The sequence below is a fragment of the Nuphar pumila genome, chromosome 13, assembly GCF_984573655.1.
Source record: "Nuphar pumila chromosome 13, dmNupPumi1.hap1.1, whole genome shotgun sequence".
Lineage (NCBI taxonomy): Eukaryota > Viridiplantae > Streptophyta > Magnoliopsida > Nymphaeales > Nymphaeaceae > Nuphar > Nuphar pumila.
Window position 1 is genome coordinate 2,489,519 of NC_143261.1, and position 23,477 is coordinate 2,512,995.

At 37.9% G+C, this 23,477-nt stretch overlaps 1 protein-coding gene across 2 annotated transcripts; it reads left to right on the plus strand.

The window, feature by feature from the left end:
• Positions 1-8,390: 8,390 nt before the first annotated feature.
• LOC149817499 (uncharacterized) lies at positions 8,391-23,181 on the plus strand. 2 transcript variants are annotated; one of them, XM_089984814.1, is made up of 13 exons: positions 8,391-9,004; positions 11,490-11,664; positions 12,400-12,483; positions 12,569-12,810; positions 12,937-13,168; positions 20,178-20,257; positions 20,340-20,424; positions 21,182-21,313; positions 21,391-21,504; positions 21,668-21,715; positions 21,929-22,010; positions 22,680-22,733; positions 22,825-23,181. In XM_089984814.1, the coding sequence occupies exons 1-13, from the start codon at positions 8,790-8,792 to the stop codon at positions 22,923-22,925; spliced, it is 1,644 nt and encodes a 547-aa protein (XP_089840940.1). In that variant the 5' UTR covers positions 8,391-8,789; the 3' UTR covers positions 22,926-23,181. The 2 variants fall into 2 exon arrangements, 1 of the variants encoding a protein (XP_089840940.1); XR_016427206.1 differs by lacking the exon at positions 22,825-23,181 and having other exon boundaries at positions 8,654-9,004; positions 21,410-21,504.
• Positions 23,182-23,477: the final 296 nt, after the last annotated feature.

The window sequence follows — 23,477 nt, forward strand, 5'->3', positions numbered from 1 at the left end:
TGTGCACAGAAGCAGAAATAGAAGGGAGAGAGAGAGAAAGTGAGAGTTGAATGATGCTACCCACGCTGGGATGAGCCCCCAAACCCTCCTCCTGTAAGGGTAAAAACTTTGAATCAGGCTCCACAACAGTCAATGTGCAGGTCAGTCGGTGCTTGATGGAGCAATGTATGATCTTCTAATGGATGTGCATAGAAGCAGAAATAGAAGGGAGAGAGAGAGTAAGAGGGTTGATGTTCATGGCCTCCTCCAGGGGAGATTTCTTTCTCGGATAATCCTGCAGTGCAGAGACTGGGTCTTAAATAATCATCTTCGGGGCACTTAAGTCTTTACAACCACTCATTTTCAAGAGCCGTCATTTTTTTTTGCACCAATGGAGGAGAGGGTACTTAAGTCTTTGCAATCGCATCAAACTCCATCGCTAATTAATGTTGACAAACATGGGGATACGAGACGCACATGCTTACATACGTGGTGCTCTTTGGGACCCCCGATCATGAGATGTAGCTAACTGCCCTGTTCGGGGGGGGAACATATAACCTGCTTCGCTCTCTTGTTGTCATTACTTTTTACATGCACCACCTGTATACCACGTTAATAAAAAATATCAGATAAATAAAATTAAAGAATAAATAATTAGTAAAACTCTAAATGGAAAATCAATAGTAAAAGTATGAAAAAAGGTGTGATCTGTCAGAATAAATCAAGATACTTTTAGAATATATGACACTTTTAAGAATATCATGATTTTATTGTGGGATCACCAATACATTAAGATATTGTTCTAGTACAAAGAACATATACTTGAAACTTGGAGTCCAAGTCAACTTTGTACTTTATTCTCATTTTCTAGACATTGGTGTGGTGTTAACTTACCATAATGCATATTAATAAGGCTCCAAGTGTTGCAGCTACAATGTGTTGGCTGGTTCATCATCATTTGGGTGACCACCTCTTGAGTCCCCTTGCATAGAAAGTCAAATATGAGGTTTACATTTAATTTTGTTTATATTTTAATTAGCAGATATTAGAGTGTTTAGTCCTCTGTTTTTGGTAATGAGAAATGAAGAGAGAGAGAGAGAGTAGTCTATATGCTTTGTATGTGTGTGAGAGAGAGACCTGAAATCCTGTATGCAAGGAGAGTGGATCTACAAACTTTGAGGCTTGAAAAGAAAGTATTTTAATCTAGTTTTTACATAGTAAATTTTTTTTGGCTTGATGGTTTTTACTTTTTTTTTATGACAAAGATCCCTTTCCGAGAATGGGAAGCAGATCAGGTCATGCTAAACATGAGCATTTTTTCTCATGCCGACATCGTGGCCATTTGATTTGCATTTTAAAAAGCTCAAAAGTCAACAAAACCACGTGGCATTCATCCAAAATGCAAACAAACAACCACAATGTTGGCATGAGCAAAAACGCTCATACTCAACATGATCTGATCTGCTTCCCCGAGAACGAGGTGACTTAACAGGCCTGTCTCTTAAGAATTAAACCTTGGGTGAGGTCACCAACACCCATGCCCTTACAGAACCCACCAGTTAAAGGCACTAGCACATCTGGTGGGAGTCAAACCCGAGACAAAATAGTCAGCACCTTCTCCCTAAGCCTGCTACCACTAAAGCAACCCAAGCAGGTGTTTTTTTTTTCTCTTATTTTGGAGTGTTTTCTTAAGTAAATTTGTGTTTTATTCCCTTATCTTGCTTCCTCGATTGTTTCGATTGTGTCTGTGATGACTGAGATGGTTGTATATTGGTGCTCCTAGGGTTTGTGCATATGCCCACAGAGTATTTGCTGAATTTCCTAAAAGATTTACATGGAAGGTGAGCTTTGCACATCTATTGGTTTCTTTCCAATAGTATGCATACATAATTAGGGATGGCAATGGACTCTTGGGAAATGGTGCCTCGTCCCACCTTGCCCAATTTGGATCTAAGATGGAGGACATGAAACGGGGATGGAGGTTAAAATAAAAACTCATGCAGGAATGAAGGCAGGGATAGACTTACGCTTTCTCCCACCCCGCCCTGTCCCAGTCCTTGATCCCTGCCTTGCCCCGGCCTGACTTGTCCCCAATCCTTCTTTAGAGATGGCAGGCCCCACCCCGTCTTGCCCCATTTAGACCAGGGATGGAGGACATGAAACATGAATGGAGGCGGTGATGAAGGTTAAAACCATAAACTATGCTGGGATGGAGGCAGAGATGGAGGGTGGGATTTTGAGACGGAGCGAGGGTGAAGACCTTGTCCCCCGCCCCTGCCATCCCTATACATAGTAAGAAGAAAACCCTACAATTTAGTGTCCCTTTCACTACAAGAAAAATGCTAATTAGCGACAAAATTTTACGATGGATTTTTTTTATCGCAAATTTGTGATGGATTAGTGAGAGAAAACTATTAATCACTAAAATGCAAAATATTTGCAAAATTAGTGACGAAAAAATTATGTCTTAAAGTCCATCGCAACTTAGCCACGGATGAGCGATAGAATTTTTCCCATCGTGAATCCGTCGCTAATTAGAGATGAATTAGCGACAGAATTTTTTTGACACTAATTCTGTAGCTATTTTTTGATAAAAATGGAGCGCGAAATTCTACCTCCCTCTCTCTGATTACCCCCAACTCCTTCTATCTCATTTTTTATCTTCTTTCCTCTCGTTTACCCCCTCTCTCGCCTTTATGTCTTCTGCAATCAGCCACTACGAGCCCACCACCGGTGAAATTCTGGCGACCTACGACGGGCAGTGAAGGGGTAGGATTCCAACATCCTTTCTCATGAAAAAAAGGGGGAAACCCCTTGAATTTTCATTTTCTTTTTTTCCTTTTCGCAGAAACGAACATCGTCCCCTGGTAATTCGTCTTCCTCTCTCTATTCTTCAAACCCTAGGTAATCTGTCTCTTCCTCTCTCTATTCATGCTTTGATTTCTAAATGTTGGTGGCAACTTTATTGTGGGGATGAAAATCTTACACTATGTTTTAGGAATAAATACCAATTGTTGGGCACGCCTTTGAAATGGGAACCTACTCGCTCTCCTGTGCCAAAGATTGTCATTTTGGAGAATGGTTTAAGAACTTGTATCGCTCCACCGGGTAATGATGAGTTTTGATGCTCCTAGCTTCATTCATCATCAGCTGAGTTCTCCATCTCTTCTTACAGTCTCATGTTCGGCTTCATTGGGACTAACCCATTTTCAAAGGGGTTGCTTTGGTCGGCTGGTGCGTCTCCCCGATCCAAGTGTTTTGTTTGGCTAGTGGCTTTAGATGGTGTTCTCACACAGGACAATCTTGCATGTCAGGGCTTCGCTTTAGCGGGCTTTGCTGTCTTTGAAAGGCTGCCTAAAACTGCCTGCCACCTGTTTTGGGCTTGCACCTATTTCCAGCACATCTTTAGGGCTTCATGACTGCAAATGACAATCTCTATGAGTGAGGAATCGAGACCTACTTTTGAACCAGTCATTCGTTCCAAAGGGGTCTGGTCGGCTGTTCTTTTGGCATGCCTGGCTGCTTGTATCTTGCTGGGCTGTTTGGAATGAGCGTAATGTGTGAGGACCTTTGATGGAAAAGAAAGCCCACCAAACGTTCTGCTTGTGTGGATCTTATCTGACGTCTTGCCTCTAGCACAAGCAAACTGGCCTGAACAAAACCTGATTTGGATGAGGAACATTTTTCTTTAATCCTTGGCAGGTTATAGTGGTTGACAGTTCTTTGACTCAATCTCCTAATCTGTAACTTAAGGACTTTGTCATTCATGTCTCTGATAAATAAAATGTTTTTGTTCTTCTTCTTATTCAAAAAAAAGTAAAAGATCAAGTGCAATGTGATTTCACACTTTTAATGTACTGCTGCACCTAATCACCCTTCATCTTCATCTCTGGGATTCAGTCTGTCAAGTGCAATGCTAGTGTCAAATAAAACCAATGTTCTGATAAATGCTAGTGTCATTTTGTTTTGATTTTCATTTAGTGTTTTTCATTTCTTATTTATATAAAATTTAAAAATAGGGTGTTAAGGTGCTATTTAGAGGCAAATTTTTTTTTCATTCTGCTAAATTTTGAAGGATGTATTCATCTGATAACATACAATTTGTTTTACAGTGGTGAATATGTAGTGGTTAACAAACACCTTCTTCATGACTTGACTGAGATGAATCTTTGGTCTCCATCTCTAAAAAACAAGATAATATATGAGAATGGCTTTATACAGAAAATCCTTGAGGTTCTAGCTGGTCTCAGATCAATTTACAAGTATAGGAATGCAAACCTTTCTTCCATTTTGTTCAGCCATTAGTTTGAAAAACAACCTTTTATAATTATCTTTGTTAGAACTGGGAGATCAAGCAAAAAACTACGGTGGATCTGGCTATTGACCGTGGATGCCCATTGTTTGTTAATCACATTTTACTGATTTTTAGATGATGTTTGTTTGAAATTCAGTAGTTTGATCCATCGCAACATGGGTTAGTGGTAGATTGGCTTTACATGATCTTTCTAATTTCCTTGTTTTATCTTATTTAGTTGATTAGAAAATTCATTTTGTGTTTTCATGACTGTCTGTATGCACACATGGGGCACATAAAAAAGTTTATAATGTAGTAGGAATGGGTATTCTAACTTGACAAATGTGGCAATAGTTTTCAGGAAAGCCTTTGGTTATAACAGACAATGGTGCTAGTGGAGTCTTTGCTGGAAGCACATATCTTTCCTATCAACAAGTTGTAGATGATGGTGCTGATATAATTGATTACTCTGCTCAAATGACATGAACGTTAGGCCAGAGTAAGAGGTCCAAACCCATCCCACAATAGGCAAGAGGCATGCCTTAGAGCTGGACAAATTTGACACATTTGAGACTTGATACTTCTCATTCATATATATTTTCGAGGTGAACGTGCATATATTTTGTGAAAAATATTATCTCATTCTTCTTGTATCTAGTTACACATGACTCACAACACTTTGATGTGTGATTGTAAACCTTTTATTCAATCTTGGAAATGTATTTGAGGCATCTTGGATGAACACTTTTGTTAAAAATTGTAGCATCTCATAGTAAGTAAGGATGTGTCATTTCTATCAACATCTGCATTTATCATGGGTCATCTTTGAGTTGGATGGCGGCTTTAAGCCATAGTATTCATTTTAATGTATTTGGTAAAATATTGTCTTGTATCTGTACTGTCAATGATATGATTTACACTAACAAGCATCTGATGAACATTAATCTCTAACATCATGAATATAGTATCTAGCATTTTATACCTGCAATTGTACTAAATGTAATAAATAAATTATCTAAAATGCAGTATATGCAGCATTATGTAATGGATCTGTTGTTGAATCTTGTGTTTGCATGTGTGTGTACTCTTGTTAATTGTGCTCTATCAAAGCTATTTTTGTGTCTTTGTTGACCTTTGAGTTTGCCTCTGTAATTTGATTCTTGGAACTAAGATTTTTTTTTACCTTAGCCACTTAATTCTCATGCACCCAAAGAACAAAATGATTTTGAAACTAATGTGGTTAATGTATCACATGTGGTCATGAGAAAGGTGGCATCTTCTGATCATGGTTCGACTGAAAGTGGTCAAAATCAACAGCCTGATGACTCATTCATGTTCGATGAATTGATAGATACATGTCAAGTTCAGAATTGGCTACATGCCGATGAAGAAATTAGTGAGGGAGCACATGGTTCAATGAATTCAAGTGACTGCATTTCATAGTCATTTGTAAACGATGAAAAGCTTAAAACTCCTATTCATGATGAAAAATTACGCCAGTATATGCAAGAACTCCAAGTGTGTACCCATACTAAGATCACGTCAGATGCAAATGAGAACGACAACTCTCACTATTCAAGAACACTTTCAGCTATTCTGTGTAATTCTCTCGGGCCAAAACATGTAGATATTTCACATGGCTTCTCTTTCAAAACTTACTTGTCCAGTGGTAGTAACGTGTCTTGCTTCTCAAAATGGAGGTAAGGTGTAAACTACCAGATGCAACTGATTGATACAACACAAAAGTTATTGAAGAAAGCTTTGTTTGAAGTTACTTGGCTGCACAGTAAGCACTCTCTTACCCAAGAAAAGTTTTATGGCAAAGGCAATTTATGAAAATTGGTTTATGATCACATTTTATGAAGAAAGAAGAAGCAAAAAATTAAATGAACAATTTATCGTCTTAAGGTCACTTGTTCCTTCAATTAATAAGGTACTTTTCCCGTACTCTTCCTTGCACCTTTGCTAATTGTCTATCACAAGTCCTATGAAGATGTTTATTCATGAAACTGTAACTCGTGTTTTTCACGAAATAACTAAACATATAGAAATTTATTGTCACTATGTGCAAAAAAAAGTTCAAAACAAATAATTTGCGATATTTGAAAATAGTTTATTTTTTAATAAATGTTATATATATATATATGATAAAATATAAAAAAATAGTTTTTATAATAATGTCTTATTTTTCAAACAATTTTCTAAACCGCAACCAAACTTTTTTCTTGGATAATCCAAGGAAAAAAACCCCATCACTGCACCTTGGCTTGCCTCTCGTTGGTAAAATCCATTGATATCCCCCCACCCACCCCGGGGGGGGGGGAGTACACACTCAGCCAGGGATGGCAGTGGACCGGGGCGGGGGTGGGAGACAAGGTCTCCACCCCCGCCCCATTTCAAAATCCGAACCTTCATCCTTGCACCAGATGAATTTTAACCTCCACCCCAGCCTCCATCCCCGGTCCAAACCAGGGCGGGGTGGGGCCCGTTTCCGCTTAGTTTATAGTCATCCCTTAAAGGATTGGGAACGGGGCAGGGTTAGGCGGGGATTGGGACGAGAACGGGACAGGGCAGAGAAAAGTGTAAGTCCATCCCCGCCTTCATCCCCGTTTCATGCCCTTCATCTCCAATCCAAACAGGGCGAAGTGGGGCAGAGCCATGTTGTCCCCCGGTCCACTGCCATCCCTACACTCAGCTTCGACCTTGCGGCAAGGGATGCCACCCTTGAGTTTCGAACTTGTGACATCTGGACATTCACAAGTTGCCCCTACCATATGAGCGGAGCCTTTGTAGGCAAAACCACAATCAAACTTCTGGAGCAAGTCAGATTGTAGCATAGGCTCTAAATAGTAGGAATGGGCCATTGTATCCAGGGGTGTATGTGGGTCAGGTATACTTGACACAATATTAGTGGACTCTTGGGTTCCCGTCAGGACCAAAATATAGACATGTAATGAAAATGGGTCAGGTATTGGATATTGAAAATGACAACCCAAACCTATTTGTACTCAAACCACTTTTTAATACCTGACTCAAATGGTTCTTGGTACCTTAAACCCGAACCAACCCCATTTTATACCGGAACTCATTTGGTACTTGACTCAACCGAACCCAACTCAATTATGTACTCAAACCCATTTCATAATTGGTAGTACCAGGAAAGAACTAAAATAATTGGTTAAAATAAAAATTTATATAATCAATTAAATATTTAAAGATGTTAATAAACTTAAAATTAATAAGTTATCAAAACTTTAATTCATTTTGTGTGCCCTTAAAGCATATAAATTGTTGGGTTGAATTGAATCTCAAATCTAAATAATAATACTCAAGAACTCATTGAATTTGATACATTTTGAATATGACATCATTATCCCGTTATTTTTACCCACGAAGGTAGCAAACATTACCGGGTTCACTGTCAAAGTTAGATGTGGTTAGGTTTGCCGATTTGCTCCCGCTGCCCAATATTGGAATTTGAGTTCTGACCTACCTTGATCAGGACCGGTTCCGATCCGTTTGGCTGATTAAGATGGACGATCCACTGAGGCACAGTCAAGCAACGTATATGAGTTTCGCGCTTGTGTGATCCACCCTCTTTGCTTCCTTCTTTCCTTTTTTTCACTTTCCCATCAAATTCCGTTCTCTAATAACTTAAAAAAAATATCTATCATTAAATTAGAAATAAATACCGGGTATTTAAATCTCCTGCTATGCGGAAGTAGTCTCTCCCTCTCTCTTCTTCAATTTCGGTAGCGAGTCGTCGTCGTTCTTTGTTGCGAATTCCATCCACCGTCGTCGGGCGTTTTAGGTGACGCGATCGCCCGCATTTTCCTTCGGACGGTAACCCGGGAATCTCCTTTCCCGCGAAGTCGATTTCCCGATTTTTCTGGGTTTTCTCATCCGCGTGAACTCGCTAGATTGCGGATTCCGTGGCGGGTTTCGAGGTGTTTTTGATCGGGAGTCACTGGGTGGTCCCCCACCCCATGGACGTGGAGTTGGTGGGGGCAGTCTCGTGTGGGATTTGGTAAAGTTGCTCCGGATAGGTTTTTTGTTTCGCAAATTGTGCGAATCTGGTAGTGGAATTGTTCGGTTCGTGATGTTTTGATTGATTTTTTCGGCGAATTTCGCGCTTTTTATTTTGAAGGTGTGAAGATTCTTTCGTGGTTGTCGCAGAATATATCGCCCAGATTAGGGTTTTCTTTTCGCTTTTATTGTTGCACAATTCATCTTGATTGGATTTAATTGTGGGGAAATTTGGAGCGCTTTATGTGGATATATGCAGGATTTGGTAGGTAATTCTTTCTGGCGTAAGGAATAACGTTTGGGATATTGGTCCTGTTTTGGCAAGAAATTCGTGATTTGAGGGAACACAAGGGTTTTGTTGAATAAGTATTCGGCATTGATGCGTACGAAGGGTTGCGTGTTGGGAAGCGGTTTTCTTTCCGAAGTTTATCGGTGAATTGTGGGATTTGGAGTTGGAGTGTGATGGTTCTTGTCGGTTTTCTGTTGAGACATGGACTCGGCTAGGAGCTGGTTTCGCAAGTTTCAACCGAGAGATAAGCTGCGGTCGTCGAGTAAGAAGGACCCGACGAACGTGAAGGAAGGGATGAAGCCCGCGAACGAGGACGCTCCGTCGAATGTCACTAAGCAGAGGGTCGCGGCTGCGAAACAGTATATCGAGAATCACTACAAATCTCAGATGAAGAGCCTGCAAGAGCGGAAGGAGCGGTATAGTTATCGGATTTTCACCTGTTTCCTTTCTTTATTTGGGATCGGATGATTATGCTTTTTTTGTCGTATCACTCCTCCCGACACCCCACAACACGTTGTTGCAAGATTGACTAGGAAAAAAACTATTAACAGTTTGAATTGCAACTTCCATTTTTTGGATGAGCATGGGAATTCCCAATTTTTAGTACCGTAACAAGTTGATGTTTGCTCGTGTTTTGTTTATTTATGTATGAATTTGACACTTGCATCTCTTTTACAGTTTGCTGTACTCCAGCAGTTGCTCGATGTGCATATGGGGAACATATTATTTCTATTTTTCTTCCCATTGAAGGGTTTATGAATATCTTTCTTTCAACTTTTACATGCATTTTTGGCTTTTTTTTGCGTTAATTGGCAACGTTGTATATCTTTGGAAAGATAACAGTTCATGGATCGTCACTTGAGGTATCTTTGGATACATTCATTAAGCAATCTGTTTCAGCTGGAATTCCTGGGCCATACGATATTTGAACTTGGATACGTGACAGATGTGTACAGTGTTTTTATGAAGACCCATATCTTGATCTCCAATCAATTTTGAGTTGGAGTTTAAGACCTGATATGTGGGTTTTAGGTTGAAGTTGAAAATGGGGGCCGCTTTATATAAGGACTGACCCCCATGTTTGCATCATATGTTGGGGCCTGGGTGCCCATTCATTTCCTCCGAAACTTACCATCTTCTGTCTGACACAAATGCACCCTGAGAGCGATCCTACAGATTCCTGTGACATTATGTACCCATTGCTCTTTTACAACTTCTCTTCTATTTTGGGAGACTCGTTACTTGTAGAGGTCCTATGGAACCCATATTGTTGCCCTAACCATTCCTATTTGTTATGTTATTTGAGAAAGCATTGGACATTTCCAATAAAACTTTCTTGGATGTAAGCTGTATACTATGTAATTAAAGATTGCTCATTTTTGCACGTCCTTTTCATAGCCTAATTTTTGGATAGCTATTGGTGTGATATAAACATAGATCATTTGATTAAGATAATATGACTCTAGCCATCATCACACTTGCATAGGTCCTTGTTCATATCCTTGCAACCTTTGAAGAGTGTGGCTTCATCCTATTGGCGAAAGAAGCAACCTCCCCGAACCCAATAGAGGAGTCAATGGGCCCTGCCGTGGGAAATACTTTAATGGCAAATGGATTGTTTACTCTCATGAAAAGAAAAGTAATGAGAAAAAAATCTATTGGGAAATTCATGGAATGGATATAGCTAAAATAGAAAAAGGGTTCTAATGGATTACGTCTTGCAGGATAATTTTCTAAAGTGTTTGAAGTTTTCAATTTTACAATTGCTGTATTGAACAACACGTGTAGTCTAATATTTGTTATGACAAATTGAGGGGAATGTAATTTAGCAAGATACATAAACTTTTAATTTTGATTTTTTTAGTTCCTCTCCAATTCAGACTTGCAGTTTTATAGCCCAAGTTTATTGCAACTTGCAACCCAGCATTCCTTTGGCACACCCCCTTATCCCTGCTCCCTTCAGAATAAAAAGGAAACCATGGAAAAAGAAATAATTGGCTAGCTAACCTGCCTTCTTTGCAGATGATCCATACTGAAAGCTGATATGTTGCATTTATTTTGCATGACAGGGTGTGCAAAAAACAGAAAATGCTGCAGAGAAAATGTAATTAATGAACCTTATCTTTTTTCTAACACCTGTTTGCGTGGTGTACCTCCATTGGTTTATTCGTTCCGTTTTGTATGGTTTTCTTCGATTCAGTTGGTTTCTCATGCTTTTTCTGATATTTTACTGAATGAGTCAGTATTCTCTCAAAATGTCACAGATTGGTTTTCACTTGTCATTCTTAACCCTTTTGTCATTGGCATGATGCTCTTCAAAATCCCTGGCTACTGTATTTCTAATCTTTAGTAGCATGATCTCTAATGTTTGTCTCATGGTCCCTCTCCTATGCATTTGACATTGTCAACATATGCATCATGCGGCTGCCACCTATGCTTCTGCATACTGTAAGGCGCAACTATGCCTGTAGGGGCAGGATTGATGCTGTTATGTCTTTTCCAGGTGGATTTTATTTCACATTTTAAGTTACTATCTGAATCTGAATTGTTCATGCTTACCTTCTCTTAATCTGAGTAGAGGCTGGTAGAGAAGTTTGGGTGCTTATTTCCATGTACCACCAAATTTGTATTGTGAACTCTATTTGAAATTAGTTAATTGCCCATGAGTGGATTTTTTTTTGGTCAGGAGTTCTGGATTACATGACAATTTTCCACCTCTTTTTTTAGTAGTCAAGCTTGTGATGTGCTCTTGGTGGGATTTGAACGCTGGACCACTTGGTCAACATATTGTCACTCTAGGGGTTCAGCTTATTCAACCCATTATCTGAAGTTATATTGATCTTTTAAAATATATAGCTTTTGATATTGACAATCTTTTCTCATATTTGTTTTCTGGATCAGGCGATGGACATTGGAGAGAAAGTTGGCTGATGCTGATTTCTCTGTGGAAGAACAAAACAATCTTTTGAGAACTTTGGAGAAAAAGGAGACTGAGTATATGCGTCTCCAGAGACATAAAATGGGTGCTGATGATTTTGAACCTCTGACGATCATAGGCAGGGGTGCTTTTGGAGAGGTACTTTTCTTTAGTATTAGCAAGCAGTTTTTCTTTTTCCATTGAAGTATGTTATTCTTGGTTTTTCTGTTTTTAATCAGTGATAATAGTGTCTGGTTATGCCGGTTTGCATTGATTGCAACTCAACTCATTTCATCACTTTTTGACACATGAATCCAATTGCTCCTACCTTGTATTCATTGTTGTGTTCTATGCTATTTTGGATACCTGCAATCTCTGCCATTTCAGATGTTAGCTTTCTAATTCTCTTCTGTTCTATTTTTTCCTTTAATTATAATCCTCTCAATACTTTATTTATGGTCTTATCCTACATTTGATGTTTGAACCTGAAGATGACTCCTCATTATATGTGGAACAAATATGGTATAGAAGCTGTTTCAGTAAGGTGGTTAAGTGGGCATTGAGACATTCTTTCCAATTGGAGAATGTGCTGAAGATTCTTCTTGTTATGAAAAGAAATATGTCCTCTGCTTTTGTTGATTCTAGTTGCGTGTTTCATGCTTAAATTGTTGGCATTATGTTCAGTGCATCCAATTTCCATATCAAAACACATTTTTTCATGAGGTCTTCCAACGTGCTGACATAAATGTGCCGCCCTTCAAAAGGATTATGATTTGTATCATCACCATGTCATATTTTATTTAGCTTTTGACTTGTGAATGTTGGACCAATTCCTTATAGTCATGTTCTCCCTGATTTATTTTATTTGGTTGTAATTTCATTTTAATAGTGCAGGTTAGGATTTGTAGGGAGAAGGCAACTGGCCATATTTATGCAATGAAGAAGCTTAAGAAGTCAGAGATGCTTCGTAGGGGCCAGGTAAATTTCGTTTGATGTGTAAAAAATCCTGTTTCTTAGACTGCTTTATCCTGACTTCTGTATGTGCTTTATGATGTCGGGTTAGGTTGAGCATGTTAAAGCTGAAAGAAATCTTCTTGCTGAGGTTGACAGCAATTGCATTGTGAAACTCTACTGTTCTTTTCAAGATGATGAATATTTATATCTGATTATGGAGTACTTACCTGGTGGAGATATGATGACATTACTTATGCGAAAAGATATCTTGACCGAAGACGAGGCCAGATTTTATATTGGACAAACAGTTCTAGCTATTGAATCTATCCACAAGCACAATTATATTCATAGGTTTGTTAAAGCTGACCATATGGCCTTTCAATGTTTATGCTCACTGAATTATTTACTTGGAAAGGGTCCATATCTCTGCATAAAATCAGAAAGAATGGGCTAAGATTCATTGGTTTTTGGTTGCAGAGATATCAAACCTGACAACTTATTGCTGGATAGATATGGACATATGAAGCTCTCAGATTTTGGGCTATGTAAACCTTTAGATTGCACTACCCTTCCAAGCTTACAGGAGCATGATTATGGAACGGGGAAAAGTTTGACTGATTCACTGCTGGGCGATGGTCGACCAAATGTGGCACCAAAGCGCACACAGCAGGAGCAGCTATTGCATTGGCAAAGGAATAGGAGGATGCTGGTAAAATTTGTTGTGCACTATTGAGGGCCTTAATACCAACCAGCCAAAATGGTCTAAGATCAAGAACCTAAACAAACAATTGGTTACTTGTGTACTTCAGTGATGGAGTTATACATCCTTTTACTTACATACATGTATAAGCACATGTTGCACATTCACCTTTCTAATGCTTAGCATTGTCATAATTAGTGTCAAGCCAATAGTTACTAGGTTCTCTACATGATCTGGCATCCTGTGAATACCAGCATCCTTTTAGTTCAAATGATCCTATACCAATGCACCTGGGTCTTTGGGCCTTACCGACCTGCAAAATGCAACCAACTGGCGGACCATGGTCAAACTGTTTTCCTTTTACATGGGGCTAGATTTGTGAATCCTATATCTTCAGTTTATTTCTATCCAAGGCTAAAAACGAGTCAGCCTATATTAACTGAAAATAATAATGTCAAGATGGTATATGGCCATTTCTTGTGTTCTAAGTTCTAACCATAATCACAAATATTGGTATCGGCTATATCTTGGCAAGGCTATTTCTCACGATATTATAGGTTTGGTGATAAATCTCAGGAAAATCTTGGGGCTTAAAAAATGTAAAAAATAACAAAAATAAGTAAGAAAATATCATGTTTAGACAAAAAATACATAAATAATAAAAGAAATAAGTAAAAAATGTAAAAGAAAGAAGAAAAACATATTTAAAGTATAAAAAATAAATAAAAACAGTAATTCACTATATTATCATGAGAATATCGCAATATTATCACAAGAATATCGCGATATTATCAAATTGGATATATTTTCAAAATATCTCTATATTTTACCTATATTATAGTTTGCTGAATTTACAGTGATAATATCGCGATATTTTGAAAATATCGCCGATATCTGTGACTATGGTTCTAACATGGCTGCAAGACTTGTGGATTTTTTTTCCAGTCAAATCATCCATTGTAAGTGCACACGCATGGCTTGGTTATCTATCTTGATTAGAAGGATCAAGATCTGATTGATATTGTTACAGAACTATATAGAGATCAGTAGTAGCCATATAGCCTGATTCTCTAAGTATGGTTACGATTAGCGGCCCCAATTTGCCTTTAAAATTGAATATCATGAGTAATTTTTTGGGATGTATTAAACATCATCTTATTTAATGATCTCATACTGTTTTAAGCTTATAAGTGTGAGTGGGGAATGGGGTGGAGGGGAACGGTGGGTCTGTTTTGATGATGAGCAACCCACCAGGTTAATTGGCCCGCTCTATCAGTGGTAAAGTAAACCCATGGAAAGTGGTGTAATGAAGTATGCGGAAAAATAAAGAATGCTAAAAGCATTCACAATGACCAACAATGGACCAATACACAAGGGAGATAATAGCCAAGTCCAGTATGGGACAACATAAACAAGCCTTGATAAAGGCACAAACTAAAAATAAATACTCTTTATTGAAAGAGAGAGTTCTAAAGCTTATAGAATACAAAGGGGTTGACCCCTATTTATACACCCACAGTGGGTCTCAAAAGAAGAGCCAAAAGGGGGTTCCCATAGAGTCGTTGGGAGCCCCCAATGACTCTATGTGGAGCCCCTTTTTGGGTTGGGTTTTGAGACAAAAAAAAAAAAAAAAACGAAAATAAAAATAAAAGAAAAAAGGAAATAGTTGTTTACTAAAACAACTATGTGAAAAGTCGATATATATATGTGTGTGTGTGTGTGTGTGTGTGTGTTTGTGTGTGTGTAGTAACATATATTTTAACACCCCCCTCAAACTTTACGGGGAGATGACCAAAAGTTTGTCAAGAAGAAACATGAAGCGGGGAGCAGAAAGAGCTTTAGTGAAAAAATCCGCTAACTGATATTTTGATGTGATATATGACAGAGTAACTGTTCCTCGTAGGTACTCATCACGAACATAGTGTCAGTCCATCTTTATATGTTTGGTGCGCTCATGGAAGGTGTGATTACTGACAATGTAGATGGCTTTGAAGCACCTGTAATGTCAACCCCCATATCTTTGAGAAGGCTTCGAAGCCAAACAAGTTCCATTATAGTAGTTGTCATAGCCCGGTATTCAACTTCAATAGAGGATAGCGAGACTTTCTGTTGCTTCTTGCATCTCCAAGCAATTAAGGAATCTCCTAAAAAGACACAGAAGTCAGTAGTTGAGATTCCATCATTAAGGTTGATTCTTCATTTTGTATAAATATAAGCAAGTAAATTCAAAGAAGAAGATGACGATAGAAATAGCCCTTTAGTTATGGTGTTTTTGATGTATCGAACAACCCGGAACACGACACTCATGTGCACAGTTGTAGGAGCATGCTAAAATTAGCTAGCAGAGTGAACAACATGAGCAATGTCTGGTCTGGTGATAGTCAGATATGTGACAGATCCAATGAGTTGTCTATAGGGTGTGGGATCTTCTAGAAGAACCCCATTCTCCAATCTTAATTTTGCGTTAATTACTTCTAGAATCTTCACATTTTTATCATCTGAAATTTCAGATTTAGTACATATATCTGCAGCAAGCTTCATCTGTGACAGTATATATCCTCGGGGAGAATATGCAACTTCAATGCCGAGAAAATATCTTAGGAAACATAAATCAGACATATCAAAACTATCTTTTAACATATTTTTAACATTAATAATACTATTTTAATAATTTCCTGTGATAATTATATCATCAACATAAAGTAATAAGATAACAATACTATTATCTGCACTTTTGACAAACAGAGCAGTGTAAGTATAACATGAACGAAATCTTAATTTAATCATGATATCACTAAATCGATTATACCAAGTCTTGGGAGCTTGTTTAAGACCATATAAGGCTTTTAAAAGTTTAAGAGTTTGACCTTGTCCAATATTAATTCCGGCGGTGGATCCATGTATACTTCTTCATTTAGATTTTCATTTAAGAATGCATTTTTCATATCGAGTTGATATATAAGTTATTTTTTGGTTGATGCAACAACTATTAAGGTTCTAACACTTGTCATTCTAGCTATAGGGGCAAATGTTTTCTCGTAGTCAATTTCATATTCTTGCGAATATCCCTTAGCTACTAATCTAGCTTTATATCTTTTCAAGGATCCATCACTTTTGGTTTTAACCTTAAAGACCCAGCGACATCTAATACATTTTTTATGTGGAGGGAGTTTGACTATTTTCCAAGTATTAGCCTTTTTTAGAGCATCTAATTCTATACTCATTGCTTCAATCCAATGAGTTAGAGTTTTGGCTTGATTATAATGAGTGAGTTCATAATATGAGTGTAAGGTTATTAGGCATGCTCGATAATTTGGTGCAAAGAGACTCATATGACACAAACCTATTGGGTGGAATGGATTATATAGAAGATCGCCTAATGGGGGTTTCTTCCAATGATTCAGTAAGTTGAGAAAATTTCTCCAAGGCACTAATAGGCCTTTCTTGTTCTCTTCGAGTATAAACATGAATATTTTCATTATTAATATCACCATTATGTGGTGATATTTCAATATTGGATACATCACAAGTATCATCTATACTTTCAAGATGATTCATAGAATCATCACATATATCATCTATAAAATCATGTCAATTTCATTTGGTTTATCTAGTTTTTCAAATCCATTTTCATCTTCCAAAAAAGTCACGTCTTTTGAAACATATAGTTTGTTATTCTTGAAATCAAAATACCTATAGTCTTTTTTATTTTTTTTGTAACCTAGAAAAACACATTCAATTGCCTTTGGAGACAACTTATCTCTCTTATGTGAGAGAACAAAGCATTTACAACCAAAGATGCGAAGGCGATTGAAGTCGGGGGAAATTTAAAAAGTTTTTCATAAGGAGAAACATTCTTTAATTTAGAAGAAGGCATTCGATTGATTAAGTATGTTGAAGTTAAGACGACTTCGACCTAATTTTTTTTTGGAATATTTTTAGAAATAAGCAATGTTCTAGCGGTTTCTATAATATGTCTATATTTTCTTTCAGCTAGTCCATTTTGTTGTGGAGTTCTAGGGCATGATCTTTGATGGCAAATTTTATTTTGTTTTAAATAATTTTGAAATTCGTTGGACAAGTATTCTCTACCAGAATCGGATCTAAGAATGAATATATTATTTTGAAATTGATTTTGTATTTTCATATGAAAGTCTTTAAAGAAAGAAAATACTTTCAATTTATGATTGAGGAAATAAATCCAAATATAACGAGTAAAGTCACCAATAAAAGGGACATGACCGGAGATGAACCCCAAACATCCGAGTGCACCAATTCAAAAGGTCTTATGGAAAAAAATGTTCTAGTTGGAAATGTAATAGACTTCATTTTTCCAAAAATGCAATCTTTCCAATTGTCTTTTTCTTTATAAAATTTTGTTTCCAAATGGAAAAAAATACATTTTTTAATAACTTGGATGTCCAAGTCTTTTATGCCAAGTTTCAATACTTTTATCTTGGACATAAGTACAAAAAGAGTTTGTAGGAAGGTTTAGATGATCCATATAGTAGAGGTCCATCTTCCTAGGGGTGGCAATCGTGTCGGGTTGGCGGGTCAGCATACCTCAACCCGAACCCGACCCGTTTATTAAACGGGTCGGCTGTGGCAAACACGAACCTGACCCGTTTAATAAACGGGTAACTTGACACGACCCGCCAACCCATTTAATAAATGGGTTGGGTCGGGTAAACGGGTTCTCAGGTTCGCGGGTCGGGTTGACGGGTCGAGTTGGCGGGTCGGGTTGGCAGACGAGTTGGCGGGTTGACCCACCCGCCTAACCCGTTTATTAAACGGGTCAGCCGAGTTAGCATACCCCCAACCCGAACCCGACCTGTTTAATAAACGGGTTACGCGGGTCGACCCATTTATTAAACGGGTTGGCTTAAGCCCAACCCGAACCCGCCTAAGAGGCGGGTTGGCGGGTCGTGTCAGGTTTTGCCACCCCTACCTCTTCCTATGGCTTTGCCCAATCCGCTTCTCGGACTGAAGATCTTGCACAAAGCAACCATTAGATGAGAAAGATATTTCACATCCATGGTCAGCAATTTGGGAAACCGAAAAAAGATTTAAATTTAATTTTGGAACAACTTTTACTTTTGGAACAAAAAAGTTTTGAGAATTTTTAGAGTTAAATGTTCCAATAATTGTGATTTTAAGAAAATTTCATCGGCCGTAGAAACACATGAACTTTTTGAATTGGTGCATGCATCGGTTAATGCATTTTCATGTGGGATCATATAAAAAGATGCTCCGGAGTCTAAAATCCAAGAATATGTACTGGGTGATGATGTAGACGCAATGGCCACACCCGACGTGGAGGAAGTAGCTTTGAGAATTTGTTGTAGAGCCATAAATATTTGACCAAGTGTTTATTTGAGGTTGCCACTCTTGCCTTCACCTTCTTTGGTGGTAGATTCTTCTAGGGACGCCACCTTAGGCTTGAATGTTCCATTTAGCTTTGTGCAAGCGGGTTTAATGTGACCCAACTCATAGCAACGATGACATATAATCATCTTTCTTCCTTCACTATTGTTTTCATGTTTTTCAAAATGGGGTGGTTTATAGGTTTTGACATTGTTGCCGGGATTGGATATGACAAGCACTTCATCAATGTTCTTACTCATGCCAAGCTTAGTTTCCTCTTGTGTGATTTCGGCAATGACGTCTTCTATTGGTGGAAAAATAGCTCTATGGAGCAGTGATGACCTCACTTGCTCAAATTCGGGACGTAGCCCAAACAAAAATTGGAACAATTGATCTTGTTCTATTTGTTTTTGCCTTAGTTCAACATCCTCTATAGCTATCCAAGTTGACTCTAAAAGAGCTAGCTCATCCCATAGTGGGTCTAATGAACTTTAGTAATCTTGTATACTTGAATCACCTTGTTTGGTGGTTCTATTTTTTTTTTTTTTTGCAAAAAAATATGCTCTTGTAAGGTCTTTTTGGGTATACATACCCTTCATAAAAAACCAAACCTCATTGGCTCGGCAAAATTTAGCTATATTAGCACATACCGTGAGTTCGACATTGTTCATAAACCAAACAAGGATTTTGGCGTGGTTGCTCTCTCAATCTTCTACTTTCCTTTGGTGGTCTTCAATGGCTTTGAGGTGAGCATCTCCCTCAAGAGTCTTTTCTTGATCTACTTAAATCCTGGTGAGCTCTAATTGAGGTTTCGGAATATAACCCATTACATAACCCCAAAGTTTCTTACCTTTGAGGTTGTTCTTCATGCTGATGCCCACATCATATAGTTCTTTCCATTGAGCTTGAATGATAGGGCGATTTTGGTCTCCATAATGCCACCAAAGTGTACGAAGAAGAGATACAAAGAATGTGAAGATGAATTTCATGCTTCTTCCTTTAAGAACCGAATGGATCTGATACCATGTAATGAAGTATGCGAAAAAATAAAGAATGCTAAAAGCATTTACAATGGACCAATACACAAGAGAGATAATAGCCAAGTACACTATGGCACAACATAAACAAGCCTTGAGAAAGGCACAAACTAAAAATAAATACTCTTTATTGAAAGAGAGAGCTCTAGAGCTTATAGAATACAATGGGTCTTAAAAGAAGAGCCAAAAGGGGGCTCCTATAGAGTCGTTGGGAGCCCCCAATGACTCTACGTGGGGCCCCTTTTTGGGTTGGGTTTTGAGACAAAAAAAAGAAAAAAAAAAGAACGAAAAAAAGGAAATAGTTGTTTACTAAAACAACTATGTGAAAAGTCGATAATACCCCTATCGGGTATATATATATATATATATATATATATATATATATATATATATATATATATATATATATATATATTTTAACAAGTGGACCGACCCACGGTGCTGCTCCATACCTGTCATGGGCTTGATCTCTGTGAGAAACAAACTTGTGGTGTCCAGGGCTACCGAACATCTCGATGCTTGCCAAACCAAGTGGGCGACCCTGTGAGGGCTGTGTATGTATGGTTACATTATAATTTTTTCAACATTTTTACTGTGTTCACTTTCTAAAATTTCAGGCTTATTCAACTGTTGGTACACCTGATTATATCGCTCCGGAAGTATTGTTGAAGAAGGGATATGGAATGGAGTGTGATTGGTGAGACTTGTTTAGTCTTGTTGTCTGTCTAAAATTTCTAATACCCTCCCTAAAATGATCTTTGCTTAATGACACTATGCAGGTGGTCTCTTGGGGCTATCATGTACGAAATGCTTGTGGGATATCCCCCATTTTATTCTGATGAACCCATGTCAACTTGTAGGAAGGTAAAGATTAGGATTTGGCTTATTGTCAACATGTATCAAATTATTGTGGTCTCTTTGCCTTCACTTTGAATTCATAGTAACTGCTTGATCTTATTGTTTTCCTTTGGATATGCAGATTGTCGTATGTAACAAAAAGTGTTTACATGTTAGATTATAAATGTGTAGCAGTTCTCTAAACCCGAAGCATTGATCTTGAAGGGCACATATATGTGCATGATTTTATCTTTATGTTTATTTGTGAATTGAACTTTCATTTGGAACATCTTGGTACTAAGTTTTAGATCTAAACACACACATACACAGAGTGCATACTTAAGATTCCAGTTTATTTTAGGAAATTGCTTCGCCATAATAAACATCTTTTTTCCAATGTAAGTTTGATGCAAACTCAGACCTATTAAATAAGAGAAAAATAAAACGTTAGAATATGCAGAAAATGGAACCAGACATTTGAATAACAAGGTGTCATGTGATACATGGGGTTCCAGAATAAATATGAAAATTTAAAGGGAAAGGATGGAAAAGTACATTAAATTTTTTTTATTATTATGAAGAAAAAACTATTGTGCTAAAATCAGCATGTCATTTTCATGGGAAATTTGATGAAGTACTAACACCGCTACCTGTGGTGGTCGTGTATTTTCAGTCATGTTACAGATAAAAATATGTTATCTCATAAGCCTGAAGTTTGCACCATCGTAAGTGTTGTCTTTTGCTGTACGTCTTGTGCCTTGATTCTTCTATTTTTCTTTTACAGATAGTGAACTGGAGGAATCATTTAAAATTTCCTGAAGAAGCAAAGCTATCAGATGAAGCTAAAGACCTAATAAGCAAACTATTATGTAATGTTGAACAAAGACTTGGAACAAAAGGAGCTCATGAAATAAAGGTGTTTTGTGTTATTGATGCTGAAATCTTTGTCTGATTTTGACAACACATGAAATATTAACAGCTTGTTAATATTAGGCCCATCCATGGTTTAAAGGCATCCAGTGGGATAAATTGTATCAGATGGAGGCTGCATTTGTTCCTGAGGTCAACGATGAATTGGACACTCAGAATTTTGAGAAATTTGAAGAGGTAGTACATGACTTTCTTCCTCAAAGGAAGTATAATCTTTGATTATTCGCATAGTCTAGAAAGATAAAGATATAAGCATATATTATGTGAGTGCAGCTAGCTTTACTGTGATGTATATTGTGTCTCTTGTATTCTCATAAATTTTGTATGATTGGTTTTGCAGTCTGAAAACCAGATGCTAACTCCATCAAGATCAGGCCCTTGGAGAAAGGTAAGCTTGTAATTATCTGCAGTCTAGATGTTTTTATCTTGTATGTCTCTGTCTATCTTCATGCCCATGTTGTGTCTATGAAATTTCTTTTTTTGGTCTTTGTATGAAAATTCTCTTTCTTGTGTTTCTTTTTTAGTTTATTTTTATTTTAAGATTTAATTGCCAAATAATTTACGGATATGATTTGGCTCATTTATTTTATTTGATGCACAGATGCTTCCTTCCAAGGACCTCAACTTTGTGGGTTACACTTACAAGAATTTTGAAATAGTGAGCGATCAAGTTCCAGGAATTGGTCTCTCTCTCTCTCTCTCTCTCTCTCTCTCTCTCTCTCTCTCTCTATGTGTGTGTGTGTGTGTGTGTGTGTGTGTGTGTCTGATCTGCACATCCATCTGATATAATTTAGGGTACTGTTATTTTTAGCATATAGGAACATGAGCATTTTCTACTCTTTTTTGTTTAAGTTTGTTACGTCACTTGTGCCTAGGGCTGCACAATGAGCTCGGGTTTGACTCGTCTAAACCCGACTCGGACTCGTCCGAGTAAATAAACAAACCGAGCTTGATCAGGCATTCGAGCTTGATTAAGCTCGATTAGCCCGATTAAGCTCAATTAATAGTATCATATGGGGACCACTTTTAGGATTTGTATCATTTTTGTTAGAAAATATACATAAATTTCCCTTAGCCAAGTGGTTAACGTCTTTGCGTGCATGTGTGAGGTCTTGGGTTCAAATCCCGCCCTCTAAGCAACTGAATTCTTTTTTTTAATGTAATTTAATGCGGGTCGAGCTTGAACTCCGGCCGAGTTCATACATAGTTTTTCAAGCTCGGCTTGAGTCAAGCCAAGCTTTTTGAGCCTGAGCTCGGCTCGAGCCTGGCTCGTGTGTACCCCTTGTTCCTTTACAAACTTTATCTCTCTCTTCCTATATCTAAGTTCTTTCCGTTGAACATCTTTTATGCAGCTGAGTTGAAGAAGAAGAGCAAAACAAAGAAACCGTCAATCAAGACTCTCTTCGGTAACATATCAAATAAACAATTTAGGATTGATTTTTGTTTTCTCTTGTTCAGTACCTAGGCTTCTAAAAATCTGTTTTGCTGATGTTACAGAGTCGACCCCTGGATCTAATGCGCCTCCTCAAGGGAGCTTCTTGAACCTCTTGCCTCCACAACTAGAAGTTACAGAGACCAAGAAGCCATCACTTCCATGATCATAACTACTTCATTGTGGCCAGCATTGTGTTTTATATCATACTTTTCTTTTTTGGAATTAAGATATTTGATTTGCAATATAAAGGCTCTGAAGGGCAAGAAATTGGCGCATCATATGGTGCCCAATCTTTTTCCATCAGAAGGTAAAAACCTGGGGAAGTGGATGTATATGATTGGACTCTCCAGCCCTGTTATTTTTTCTTGATTCAGGCCATGTAAATTAGTTTTTGTCATAAATATGATTCTTTTTCCAAACGGTTCTCTAGGTGTATATCTTCTTTTCTTTCTCATAAATATGATTGTGATTTTTTTCTTTCCTTCTACTTTCTGTGTTATATATTAGAGTGATCAAAGTCGCAGGAAACTTCATTCTTCCAGGCCCCTGGCTTGACATGTCAGTGAGCAAGTGGCTGCTTTGGCTGCTGGCGTCCATTACTGAACAACCTGTTTGTGTCTCCTGAGACAGGTTTTGACCCGTGCCTTGGGGCATGTTTGCAAGCGGGAAAGTAGACCGCTGCCTCTGAGAAAGTGGTTGAGATTTTCTTTTCCAT